At 43.2% G+C, this 12,571-nt stretch overlaps 4 protein-coding genes across 4 annotated transcripts; all 4 read right to left on the reverse strand. All coding sequences in view use genetic code 12, as the record gives it.

Moving 5' to 3' along the window:
• Positions 1 to 3: 3 nt before the first annotated feature.
• Positions 4 to 678, reverse strand: DID4 (ESCRT-III subunit protein did4; the record flags this gene model as incomplete). The annotated part of the gene is made up of 1 exon (XM_006687186.1): positions 4 to 678. The coding sequence occupies one exon, from the start codon at positions 676 to 678 to the stop codon at positions 4 to 6; it is 675 nt and encodes a 224-aa protein (XP_006687249.1).
• A 124-nt stretch (positions 679 to 802) lies between these two features.
• IFG3 (D-aspartate oxidase) lies at positions 803 to 1,882 on the reverse strand (the record flags this gene model as incomplete). Its single annotated transcript, XM_006687185.2, has 2 exons — positions 803 to 1,814; positions 1,863 to 1,882. 2 exons carry the CDS (start codon positions 1,880 to 1,882, stop codon positions 803 to 805), a joined length of 1,032 nt encoding a protein of 343 aa, XP_006687248.1.
• A 98-nt stretch (positions 1,883 to 1,980) lies between these two features.
• On the reverse strand, positions 1,981 to 3,909 carry PSN45_004262 (uncharacterized protein; the record flags this gene model as incomplete). Its single annotated transcript, XM_006687412.2, has 1 exon — positions 1,981 to 3,909. One exon carries the CDS (start codon positions 3,907 to 3,909, stop codon positions 1,981 to 1,983), a length of 1,929 nt encoding a protein of 642 aa, XP_006687475.2.
• Positions 3,910 to 4,106: 197 nt separating this feature from the next.
• Positions 4,107 to 12,234, reverse strand: PSN45_004263 (uncharacterized protein; the record flags this gene model as incomplete). Its single annotated transcript, XM_006687184.2, has 2 exons — positions 4,107 to 10,634; positions 10,738 to 12,234. 2 exons carry the CDS (start codon positions 12,232 to 12,234, stop codon positions 4,107 to 4,109), a joined length of 8,025 nt encoding a protein of 2,674 aa, XP_006687247.2.
• Between the last annotated feature and the right edge of the window lie 337 nt (positions 12,235 to 12,571).

Here is a 12,571-nt window from a genome sequence, read left to right on the forward strand (position 1 = left end):
CATCTATTTCTTCAAGCTATCCAACCGAGCCTGTAAATCATCCTCTTCCCCTGCGGCCACCGCCTGGGCCACCCGCGGCTCAGGGCGACCACTTGCAATACCACTGGGCGTGTCTTGCAATGTGGCATTCAACGACACCCCGATTTCGTCCAATACCTGGCTTAAGATCTCGTCCACCTGCTCTTCTTCACCCAACTCATCGTCATCAAAGGCCATGGCATCGTCGATGGCATCATCCATAAACTCTTGTTTCTGGTCCATCATGTCGTTTTCTCTCTGGAACTCCTGGGCGATTCTTGACAATTGGGGCAAGTTCATCAGCCGGTTCATACCTGATAATACTCTGGTAGCATCTCTCATGGAGGTGGCCATTTGTTGGTTGCTTCGGACGCTTTGGATACGCAAGCTGATGGCCTGGAGTTGTGCTTTCATGGAGTTGAACTTGGTGATGTAGCCCTTTGTTCTGACCAAGTCTTTTGCCTGGACTTTGGCACTAGAGATTTGGCCCAGTTTGGCGGACTTTTTGATATCACCAATCAATTTTTTTTCCTGCTGCTGCAACTTGGCGACTTCTCGGGCCAACTCACGCTGGGTCTTCTCAAGGGCCCGTTGGTTCTTGCGGAGCCGCTCTTGGGGTGTCAATTTCTTGCCGAATGCCCATTCGAATATTTGTGACATGGCGAGGAGTGATGAGTGGATGAGTGCGATTAGTGCGATTAGTGCGACTGAGGACAATTGCAAACTATTTCTACTGGCAGCCAGACTATAGATTATTATGTACTTTTGGGCGATATTTAACGTCTCACAACCTCAGCTCCCGCAATAATGCAACCGCATCTCGACCCATCCCCAATCCCGCCTGAAACCCGTACCCGCCAGCTCCATAATTGTGGATAACCGTCTTACCGTAAACCTTCTCCCTCTCAATCCTAACTCCTCCATCTCTTCCAGGACGCAATCCCGCCGCCCCACGAAGAATCTCCAAGTCATCGGCCCGTGGGCCCCTGGGGTTCTTGCTGAATAGCTCAGGAATCAACTCGCTGGTCCTCTCCAAAATATCTCTCGTCTGCTCCAGCAAAACATCTGTGCTCCAATTGCCCTTGTGAATATACCCTCCCAAAATCAACTGGTCGTTGGAGTACGGCCGCTTGATCAAGTACGTAGCGTAGTCCTTGCCCCATCGCATGGTGTTTTCGGTGATGTGTGGTGCCTTCACTAAAAGCACTTGTCCTCTGACTGGGTACACGGCCTTATCATCCACTCCCTTGAGGCTAAAGGCTCCTAGACCCGTGCAGTTGAACACAACCTCCACCCCGTCACCAAAAGCGTCTTCAAGGCGTTCTAGCTTCTGCCGTTTGAACTGCACTCCCTTTGTCTGCAAGTATTTCTTGAGGTTTACTAAGAAAACCGGACAATTGAAGCTGAAAGACCTGAACCGAATGCCAAAAGCAGCGCCTTTCAACTCGTGTGGTGCCAACACACGGTACTCGTCCAAGTACGACGCGATTGACTTGATCTTGGGGCCTGAGGGCATCTCATCAAAGTACTCAGTGGAATAACAGTAGTCTAGTCCACACTCAGGTCCACCCAAAAGATCACACACTCGCTTCAAATTGGTGTATGTGTACCTGTCATGTTCCAAGGTCGCCGAGTCGCTGCCACTAATGCAACTGAAGTTCCCGCCGGCGTAGGGAGAGGTGAATCTGTTCAGTTCATCTCCCGGTAAGAACTCAGCAACCACTAAAATAGAGCTGGCCTTGTGGGGAAACCGCTCAAGTAAATTCAAGGCTGTATACAATCCGATAATTCCCGAACTACAAGCGTTAGTACTTGGCCATCAGGTCACCAATCACCAAACATACCCAATAACAACGTATTCCATGGTGCAAGCCAAATGCGCGAGAAATCGGGTGATAGTTTCGCAGCTTGGGTGCGATTACACAAATTACCAAATGCATTTTATTCTTATAAACCTTCATCCTAATTGGACTCCAGAGCTTGGCCCTGAACGTCACTGTTCAAACTAATACCCTCGTTCTCATCCAATGCCCCGTATTCATCCAAGAGACGGTACAACTTGTGTACCATTTGTTGGTTGTTATCGACCTTGACATCTTCCATTCCGTACTTGTAGATGGTGTGGAGTCCGTACAATGCAAACACCGTACACAAAAAGAATGCCACATATCCCTTGGTGGTGAAGCCCGGGGGTAAAGGAGCAAACTGGACTCTTTCACCCGTCAAGTCCACCCATGCTTCTTGTGTGTCTCCGTAGTTTCCGGCAGCATTACCACGGCCAGAAATATTGGCAGCAGCACAGGAGTCGTAGTGGTTCTGTGGAACAGACTGCTTTTGGATCTCGCTGGGAGCCTCTACCAAGGTGATGGCCAATCCTTGTTCCAAGTGCCAGTCCACGTGACAATGGAAGAGCCAAACCCCAGGGTTGGTGGCTTTGAATCTCAAGATAATGAACCCGTTGGGGTTAGCCAACAAGGTATCCCTTCTGAGAGGATACTCGGGGTACTGTTTGTGTTCGGGGTTGCTTGGGTCGTACACAATTGGGTTGTCGTCGTCGTCACCTTTTTCACTTCGCTTGATAATCTGGAACACATGCCCATGCAAGTGGAATGGATGCTTCCCAGGGTCTCTATTGTTCAACACAATCTCCACCACCTCGTCCTTTTGCAACACCACCGCATTGGTGTTGGACCCGTAAATATCCACCACATTTGAGTACTTACCGCTGCTCATCACCGAGTACAATGTAGGCACCTTGGGAGCCGTGTATGAGATGTCATTGAAGAACGCATAGTTCACCCCATCACCCAAGTTATCCATCGTGAAGTCCAACACGAGCTGGACGTCGGGATCCCCGTACAACAGGACCTTTTCAAGGGGCTTGATGTTAAAGTCGTCAAAGTCTTCTAACGCCGCAACAAAGTTATCGAAATTAGCTTCGGTTCCATCCACCACTTCAGGGGTTTTGGCCTCAGTGCTGTACCGCATGATGTTGGTCGAGAGAAGTTGCAAGTCAGCAGGCAACACGTCCAACATTTCCTTGTCGATGGCATTGAAAAACCGGTAGTTTTTGTCGGTAGACTTCTTGGTTTTGACCAACACTCCGTATCTTTGGGCGGCAGAAATGTATATCGATGAAACTTCGTAGGGCTCCACGTAGACCCCGTCTACCTCCACAATGGTGAAGGTGTGGTCCTCCAAGGCCAAGTATTGAGACGTAAATAATCCAACATTCACGAGTCTCACAAAGTACGTGGTGTTAGGCAATACGTCCCACGTCACGTTCTTTGTGTCGTTGAAAAGCGTATTCTGTGGAATTGGCTCCGCCCCCGTGGGATTATACCTGTTCAAAAACTTGGCCATCAACTCGGGGCCTTCTTTGTGGTACCATTCACTCACGGTAACCGTAACTTCTTCGTCATATTCAAATGGCTTCAAATCGCCTTCTGCCTCTTCAATAATAAACAAGCCTCTTAAGCCGTCCCCATACTGTGTGCCCGAGTGCGAGTGGTACCAGAAGGTCCCCACCTGGTCATCAACTGTGAAGTTATACGTGAAAGTAAACCCTGGAGGAATAGGACACTGGGTCACCATTTCAGGTCCATCCATGGCATTCTGGCCCTTGAGGAATAATCCGTGGAAGTGCAACGACGTGTTCTTGTCGGGCAACTGGTTGTTGACGTTAACCACCACACGGTCGCCCTTTTGTACCCGAATGGTGGGAACTGGCCATTGGTTATTGATCCCTACTACCCGTCTTTCAAAAATGCCGTCAGGATTGGCGTCGACATACGTCACGTTGAAGTCATATGTGTGGGTGTGCGACTTGGCGACCGCCGTCGCCATCCAAACACATAATGCTAATATCGACAATAGTTGGTTTATAAACATTGTAGCGATATGTTCTCCTCGTGGGTGATTTCTTGGTAGTTTTATAGGCGAATCGAGTTAGCGCGAAAATTTTTATTATCTATTCCATCAGACCGGCCCTGCTTGATTCGAGCGCATTTACGGTTTTCGTACGGCCCTGGTTTGAAACTATAGTGGTTATTAAGCAATTGTAGCACATTGGAATTTTGATATCAATTTCACCCAAAGGTCTTCAACTGAATCTCCAGGTCCTGGTTGAGTTCTTCCTCTTCGCTGCCGACGTTCAACTTGACGAGAAGTTCCGTCAATTTCTTCTGGTCGGCATCGAGACCTTCATTGACAATGATTTTGAAACTGTCCAGGTTAAAGGTGATTAAGCCAATCAATTTTTCGTGTAGATAGTACTGGTTGACAGTGGACTTGAGTCTTAAGATCAATTGAATCAATACTGAGTACAATTTGGTAATTACAGCCGGATCAGTTTGGCTCTTGACAAAGTATATCAACACCTCCAACGCAAGTTTGGGGTTGCCGGTGTTGTCCATGAGCTGCTGAATAAGCTCTTTGACCAAGAGCTTGACGATTAGTGGGCTGTGTGAGTGTTGAATCAACGACCTGATACACTGTAACCCCATGGAGCTGGTTTCTGAATTGGAGAGCATCGTCACCAACGAGTCCTTCATGAAGATTGAATCCGCTTCATTCAACTGGATGTCTCCGGACGTCATCAACACCATATATGTCAATACGGACGAGTTGGATGTTCTTATAGGATAAAATTGCTGGATAATCGTGTCGAAGTCATTGACCAATTTGGGATTGGATTGTTTGGACTCCCCCACAATTTGCTTTAAGTATGGCAATACCGTTGAAATCAAAAGCTCGTTCTTGAACTCGTAGATTTTGGCAATAATGAAGAGCAAGCACGAATGTAAATCGATTCTCACCACATCTGGGAATCTAGGAAGCATATCTACGAGTTGGGTCATCACGTTCTTGAGGATCACCAAATTGGGTCCAGAGTCCACACTCTCTAGCACCATGAGCGTCTGTTTATCTTCCAGGTTGTAGTCGGCTCTTAAGAAGGGGAGGTTGTTAAACAATGGCAACATACAAAGTCTAATCAACTCAAAAAGCTTATCGAATCCTTCAATGATTTCCTGATGGCTATCAAAATAAGTTTGGAACAATCTGCTTACGATATTGATAAGCTTAATCTGTACTTCAGCTTGATCATCCACAAGAATCAACCTATCGAACAAGTCCACCACTTCTCCAAATATTTCATCGTGGAATAAAATGTCTACCAACTCGTGATTCTTCACCAAGCTGCTCAAAGACACCAAAATTTCAACAGTGTTTCTGTTTTTAATCAAGGATTCAACACACTGACTGAACAAAATGAAGAAGAATGTAGAAGCATCTCCTCCAAGATGTTCTTGAACAAATTCTGTATTCTCCTCCAATTCTAAACTCAATACACTGACGAAATTGATCCAGTAGTTATTGTAGATTTCCAATTCTCTGGGATTGGCATCACTGTATTTCAAAGAGCTATATTCCTTTAAGGATACTATCCACAAGGCAATTAACAATGTCGAATACCGAGTCAAAGTTTCAATCAATTCGTTTTCTGGTTCTGGATCTTCGTCGTCAAAATCAACAGATTCATTTGTGATCATAGCTTTGCTGAGGCCCAGATTCTTCAAATCTTCATAAGCATTCAATCTTACTAATGCCCAACAATTCAAAATCGAAACCTGAATTGATTTTTTGCCGTATTCAGACATGTTCTCTAAGAACCCAAATCTTATGAACTTGTTAGATGACAATTCCTCTAAGAAAAAAATCAAAGTTTTCATGATTCTTTGCTTCGAATAGAATTTTATTCTAGGAAGATTTATGAACTTGGACGACACGTTAACAGCATTTGCAATAACTTCAGCACTACACCCACTGCTGAAGCATGGCATGATTGCACTGATAATTTGTGCTTGCTGTTGTTCCAAGATAGAGATCCCCGTGTACATAGAATCCTCCGTATCTCCAAATAAGGCCAATACTTTGTCTAAAAGACTAATACCTCTCAACTTGATAGCATTAATAGGTGATGTTGATCCCACAAATGCAATTTTCACCAAGTCACTAATCCTGGGCTTCAACCTGTCCGACAATGACGAATTTCTAGAAGCTAGGTTCGCTAAATTATTCAATAAATCATAAATGAATAACTTGAACTCCCAGGTTATAGGTTCATTTTTGTCATCGACTTCACCATCGTCACCCACAATGTTCTCGATTTCCTCATCTTTGAAATCGATGGTCTTGTCAGTCTTTTTCTTTTGTCTCTGTAATAATGGCAAAAGCTTTTGTTGATAGTTTGCCTCGATAAATGGTTGACTCAACTTTTTAGAAGAAATCTTGAGTAATGAGTTTAAGGTAGCAAACCAGTTCATATCAATACTTGAGTCCATCCAGATACTGATCAAATTCTTCAGCTCTTCGGCAGGCTTGATGTTCAAAGAGACCCAGATCAATTGAACCACTTCTTTCGTCAATACCTCTTGTCCATAAACCTTGATCAACTCCGTGAAGCAAGCATATCCCAATTTGAATAATTCAAAACTTGAATTGAATGGGAAAATAGAGTCAAGGTTCAATGAAGTTGGGGGAATACTCGATAAGCCAAGTTTCAAATTTTTAGACACAACCGATATTAATGTGCTGGAGTAGAATTGAAGCTCATTAGGTATCAACTTAGGATCGAAAATAATCAATTCTTGCAAGAGTCTCAATAACTGATCAAAAATGTTGATATTATCGGCAATCGATGAAGCACCAATGGTGTATCTTAATGAAACTATCAAGGATCTCAATTCATTCCTGTTGTTCTCGGGCAAAGACCTCAAGTTGGGGCCCAATGTTGTAGTAAATATCTTGAGCAACTGGGCCACAAGACCAACTGAGCCGAACTTATATTTCAAGTTCATATACTCTTTCTTTTTCACATCATATCCAAAAGAATCTTCTAAGTACCCTTCAAACAAGTTGGAAATTAAAGGAGATATCCATGCATTGTTAGCGAACTTGCTGTCGAACAATAACGTGGTTGCTAACAAAGAATAGTAATATACAACAGGGTTAGGATCATTCAACAACTGAGATACAACATTGTAGATATCATTTGCACCTATTCCAGTATAAGAATAAATCTTAGACATTGTTAAGATCGATTTGCCTCTAACCAATGGGTTGCTATCGTTTACTATCAAGCTCACATAAGAGTCAATCTGTTCACTTATGACCTTCTTTTGGGCAAAACTGGCAGCTATTCCAATAGATTCACTGTTGATCTCAATCATATTGGGGCTTGAAGTTTCCATTTTCTTCAAAATGTCAATAGTGACACCAATAATCTCTTTGTCTAACAAAATATCTTTGGAACTGGAAAAGCTAAGAGCTCCATGCAAAGCAATGGAAATGTTTACACACATAGCCTTATAACGTAGTGGATGAACAGACTTGGATGCCAAAGAGCTTCTTATTTGTTCCAATAATGATTGCTGTACCTTGACAGCCAAGTAAGGAAAAACCAATTGGAAGAGCTCAATCGACAAGTCCACAATCGAGGTTGTGATATTTGTGGAGGTTTTATATTTGGACGAATAACCACCACAAATGACTGTCACCGGATCATAAGTGATGCTATGAACAGCTGATTCAAATATCAATTGTTCAAAACAGTCGACCCATGGGTGACACACAAATTTGACCTCTTTGTTGACGCCATTCTCAATGATACCTTTGTGGATAACTGTTGACTCAAATGGGTCTGAATAAAAGATTCCGTTGTCCCCAGTCTGTACGGCTTCTTTATGACTTGCAAGAAGTTCATCAATTTCAGTTGAAAAGTCGGAAAACTTGCTTGTGACACCATAATTGTTATTGAAATCGTCATTCAATAATATGACGGACGGGTCGAAGTCATTGATACCATTCGCTGCTCCCTTAGTCTTAGCCTGTTTCTTATCTTTGTTTGCATCAATACTGAAAGTGGTAGGATCACTAAATGTCTTGAGTAGAAGAACAATCATAGAGGAGTTGATATCATTTTTGAGATGAATGGCCAATTTGGAAAAATTCTTCAATATTATCTTTTTGCCATAGAAAATCAAACTTACCATACCTTCCCGAGACCGTAACTGATTGTTGTATCCTACATCACTGAAAAGTGGGTTTCCAGTTCCATTTATATAAAAGTCTTCTTTATTGAAGTCTTTTCCATTGAAAGAAGTTACATTTCCTACTTCTTCAACGTTGCTTTCCAAATAGCCCAAGTAGTTGTATGCTTTAGTCAATAAGAATTGAATCTGCTTCAGTGATTCGGGAGTCATATCGACGGTATCGATGTAGTTCAGTAAGCATATCAAACTTATGTTTCTCAACTTCAAATTGTCCAAGATTTCTCTTTCCTGTACGGATTCTTCACCACTAAGATTGGTAACCACATATTGAGCAGTAAGCAAACTCTTCCAGAATACCAAAAACTGGGATGAGTTCAATTTGACAAATTCAGACTCATTATACAACGTGACCAAAGAGCTCAATATGGTCCAACAAGTAAGGTTCTTTAAGTTATTTGACCTCGAATAAGAATTACTCTGCTTCAAAGTTTGGGTGCAGAAACTCAAAATCTTGACGATAGTGGAGTTTTGTAAGTGGATTGACTCTGTTTGGGAAAGTAAGGACAGTAAAGTCAAAGCATAACTGACCGATTTCACTGCCTCTAGAGAACTTGTATTTGTTTCCAGGTTGGCTTGAACCTTTGCTTGTTTGCTTTCGTGATAACTCTCCCACTCAGTACTGTACAGTCTAAAACACGACAATACCAATTGGTTAACTTCAACTTCGTTGATCTTAGTATACTTAAGCAAGGTGTTTAAAGCATAGATCCTTATATAATCACTCTTGTTTATAATTAAAACAAGTAGAAGTTCCACCAAGAGAGACTTTTGTGGAAACTCCAATCTCCTGGAATCATCGTTTTCTTCTTCATTCTCTTCAGAGATTTTGATGTGTTCTTGTTTGTGCGTCTCACTGTTGATAAAAGAATTGAAATCAATCCCAAAAGGCAATACCTGCTCAATTGCTGATAAGGCCAACGCACACTGAAAATAGTTATGATAAAGCTGTATATCTTCCAGAGTCTTGGATTTTGAGGATGTTCTTCCTCCTTTCAACGAGAACAATGTAGAGGGTTTCTTGTCTTTAGAAGCTAGTGACAGTTCCTCGACATCTGACCTTTCATTTGTATCGAATTTTGCCATCAAGTATGAAACCAAGATTTCGTGGCAGTTTGGTCCGCTTTCCTTAATCAAAAATTCAATTACTTTCTGCCATTGGTACAATGTCTTCACCCAAGAGGAGCTCTGAATATGATTGGAACTAGTCGATAAGGGAGAAAATTTGTTCAATATCAAGCCAATGATACTTTCCAAGTTGGAAGGTAAGTAGTCCGAGTTTTGAAATTGTTCTAGTTGAATGTAAAAGATAAGCGTCTCAACGATTCCAATGTTGAAGCACAATTGATCAGCATTTAAATTCAATAAATCATCAAAATCTGCATGTGAATATTCTTTTTTGGGAAGAATGTACTGATCTTCAACCTTGAGTTTAGTCAAATCTTCACTCCAGCAGTTCAAATCTGGTAACTTATACAAAGATATAAGATAGTCAACTGGATTAAACTTTCCGGTTGGGATGAAATTGATGAATAGATGAGCCAAAGATTCGACCGCTGCAATCCTCACATCTTTGCAGTAGTCCGAGAGACCGTAAAAGATTGGCTTTTCGATGGACGTTAAAAGATTCAGTTGGAACTGATGCTGGTGAGACATGATAGATTCTGGTTTCATCTTGGCACCGGAGGTTGAAGAAGCTGATACCGACAAAAGATGTTCGTAGTTGGCATTTACTGACAAGATACAAAGGTTTCTCAACACCAAAATATAGTTCTTCTTCAAGGAAATGCTTGTAACGTCTTTATCAGCAGAGGTGCTTTCACCAATATCGAACTTTATGGGGAGCAAAGTGATGTTTTTGTTGATAATTTTCAAGAGTTTGGCTTGAAGCTTATCGTCAATATCATTTCTTGTCGAGTACTTGGTCAATGAGTTCAATAAATAGACTAAGTTGCTGCTGACAGTGGGGTCCTTCTTCAAGATTTTATAAATTTGGTTGACAGAAAAGCTAATCAAGGACCCCAAGGAGTTAGGAAACGCTTCGTACAAATCAATCATCACAATTATTCCCAACTGTGCCATTGGACTCAACGAGTTGTCGGTGTTCAACGTGAGGTGGTTCAAAAAGTTGTTGGCCACATCATAGATTTTAGTGGGTAACTGGTGGAACACCAATACCAAATTTCTGGCAATTACTTTGAACAAATTGGCCGAAGGTTGGACCTTAGACGTTTCAGCATGGGATGTGTCGTCCTGCTTAGATTTCTTACTCTTCAGCGGTGGAGGTACGTTGAATTTTTCAATTATATCGTTTAACTGACGGAGACACAAATTGTAGTCCACATCATTATTGTGAAAGTCAGCGTCAATTGAAGCTGAGACAGCACTAGTCAAGGTCAAATTCAAGTTAACAAGCTCATGGTAAAGCTCCTTCTTGTCGAAGTCCTTCAACACGTGTGCTAAAGTGGATTCGTCCATGATTGAAGGTAAAGTGACAGATCGAAACTGTTTACAATCGTCGCGAAAAGTGGATGCGAAAATTTATATTGCCAAATGCTAAAACCGTACAAAAAAGAGAAATAAAGATGCAAGTTTGAAGTTAGAAAACCAAACATGCCAATGGGAGGATGAATGCTAACAAATAAGGAGTGTTTTTATGGGAGCTGCTTTCGTCGAGCGAGCCCAGGGCATCGTGGATGGAGCTTGGGGTGGAGGACGAAGATGAAGATGTGGATGACGAAGATGAGGAAGAGGATAAGGATTTGGTGGCAGCTACTGTGGTCAACGTTGTGGCCCCTGAGGAGGTTACCTCAGCGGTAGCCTCAGTGGTAGCTTCAGTGGTAGCCTTAGTGGTGGTAGCTGCATCAGTAGTTTTAGCGTTTGTGGTTTTGTCTGTGGTTTTGTCTGTGGTTTTGGTGGTGGCGGTTTGTTCAGTCAGAGGGGTCCACCATACTGTTTGGGTGGGAGTCCACCACACTGTTGTAGATTCGTTGCTGGTGACAGGTGTAGTTTTCTTCGTGGAAGTGGAGGTGATGGAAGTTTTGGGAGAAGAGGTGGAAGTAGTAGAAGTGGAAGTCTTGGAAGTGGTAGTGGAAGTGGTAGTGGAAGTGGTAGTGGAGGTTTTGGAAGTGGAGGTTTTGGAAGTGGAAGTGGTAGTGGAGGTTTTGGAAGTGGAAGTTGACGTCTTGGAAGTAGACGTAGAAGACACACTCGAAGTCTCCGTTAAAGAACTTGTAACCGTGCTATCATCCCCATCCAGCAATTCTTCAAAATCACTCTTGGCCTGTGAAATCCGCCCATTCACCTCACCACCAGAAGACTTAATGGAGTCCCAACTTCCGCTTTGATCTCCGTAACTGTACTCATCTCCAGTAGAATAATCCACCACAATCAACGACTTGATCTTCATGGTGTAAGTAGGACCGTAGGTGGTTTCCCCTCCAGCCCACTCAATGGTACCTTCGGCATTGGAAGGATCTCCACCAGCCCAAATCCCAGCATAAATGCTCATGGGTGTTTGTGGGTATCCCTGGGGGTCGTTGGACTCCAAGGTTCTCACCACTTCGCCATTGATGGCCCATGTCAAAGAGTCTTTGGTCCAGTCCAACGTGTACGTCAAGTACTCCAGAGTAGGGTCTCCTGGAGTTGTTTCATATCCCCCTCTGGTATAGGTGGAAGTATTACCCTTGGAGAAGTAGTTGGACTGCATCTGGGTGGTGTCAGTTCCAAACAACTCGATATCAATCTCATCCAAGTCATCACTTTGCAAGTAGAACGAGGAGATGATTCCCTGACCGGTTGCCGCTTGCATCACCACTTCCACCTTACCAAACATGATGTAAAAGTTGGACTTGATGGAGGGATTGTCGTACCGTTTTTTCAAGCTGAACGACAACCCGTCGTCGCTGTACGAAAGTCCATCAGATACCAATTCATCAAAATATTTGGACTTGGAGCTAAAGTCTTCCTTGATGGAAGCTGCCAATGCGGTGTCAGCAGAACACCCGTCGGAAGTTAGAGGGTTGCAGGTGTCCCCGAGCACGGGCACCAGGAAGGCGGCGAGGGCCGCCAATACGGTGGAAAGTATGGAGGAGGAAAGTTTCATGAAGGATAGAATTAAATGTGTGGGAGGAAGTGAAGGTGGAATTATCATCACCTTTTATAGACGTTCCACCACATAACCTAAAAGCCCCCCAGGGCGGTTAGATCCTATAATTAGTTACAGTAGACATCCGATCCAAGCGCCTTGGGTTATCATCCACAAAAATACCCTTAAATCAAGGTGGATCGTGCATGGTTGTTAGGAAATCAGTATGGCAAAATCCTGATTTGGATGCGCGGCAGAGGCCATTTAGCTTTTGTGTCACCGATTCGTGGCTGGCTGCGATCAAGTGGGTGCTTGAGCCAGCTGGCTGCGAATAGACGAGTTCAGAAGATAAAAA

This window comes from Yamadazyma tenuis, chromosome 6, assembly GCF_029203305.1.
Source record: "Yamadazyma tenuis chromosome 6, complete sequence".
Lineage (NCBI taxonomy): Eukaryota > Fungi > Ascomycota > Pichiomycetes > Serinales > Debaryomycetaceae > Yamadazyma > Yamadazyma tenuis.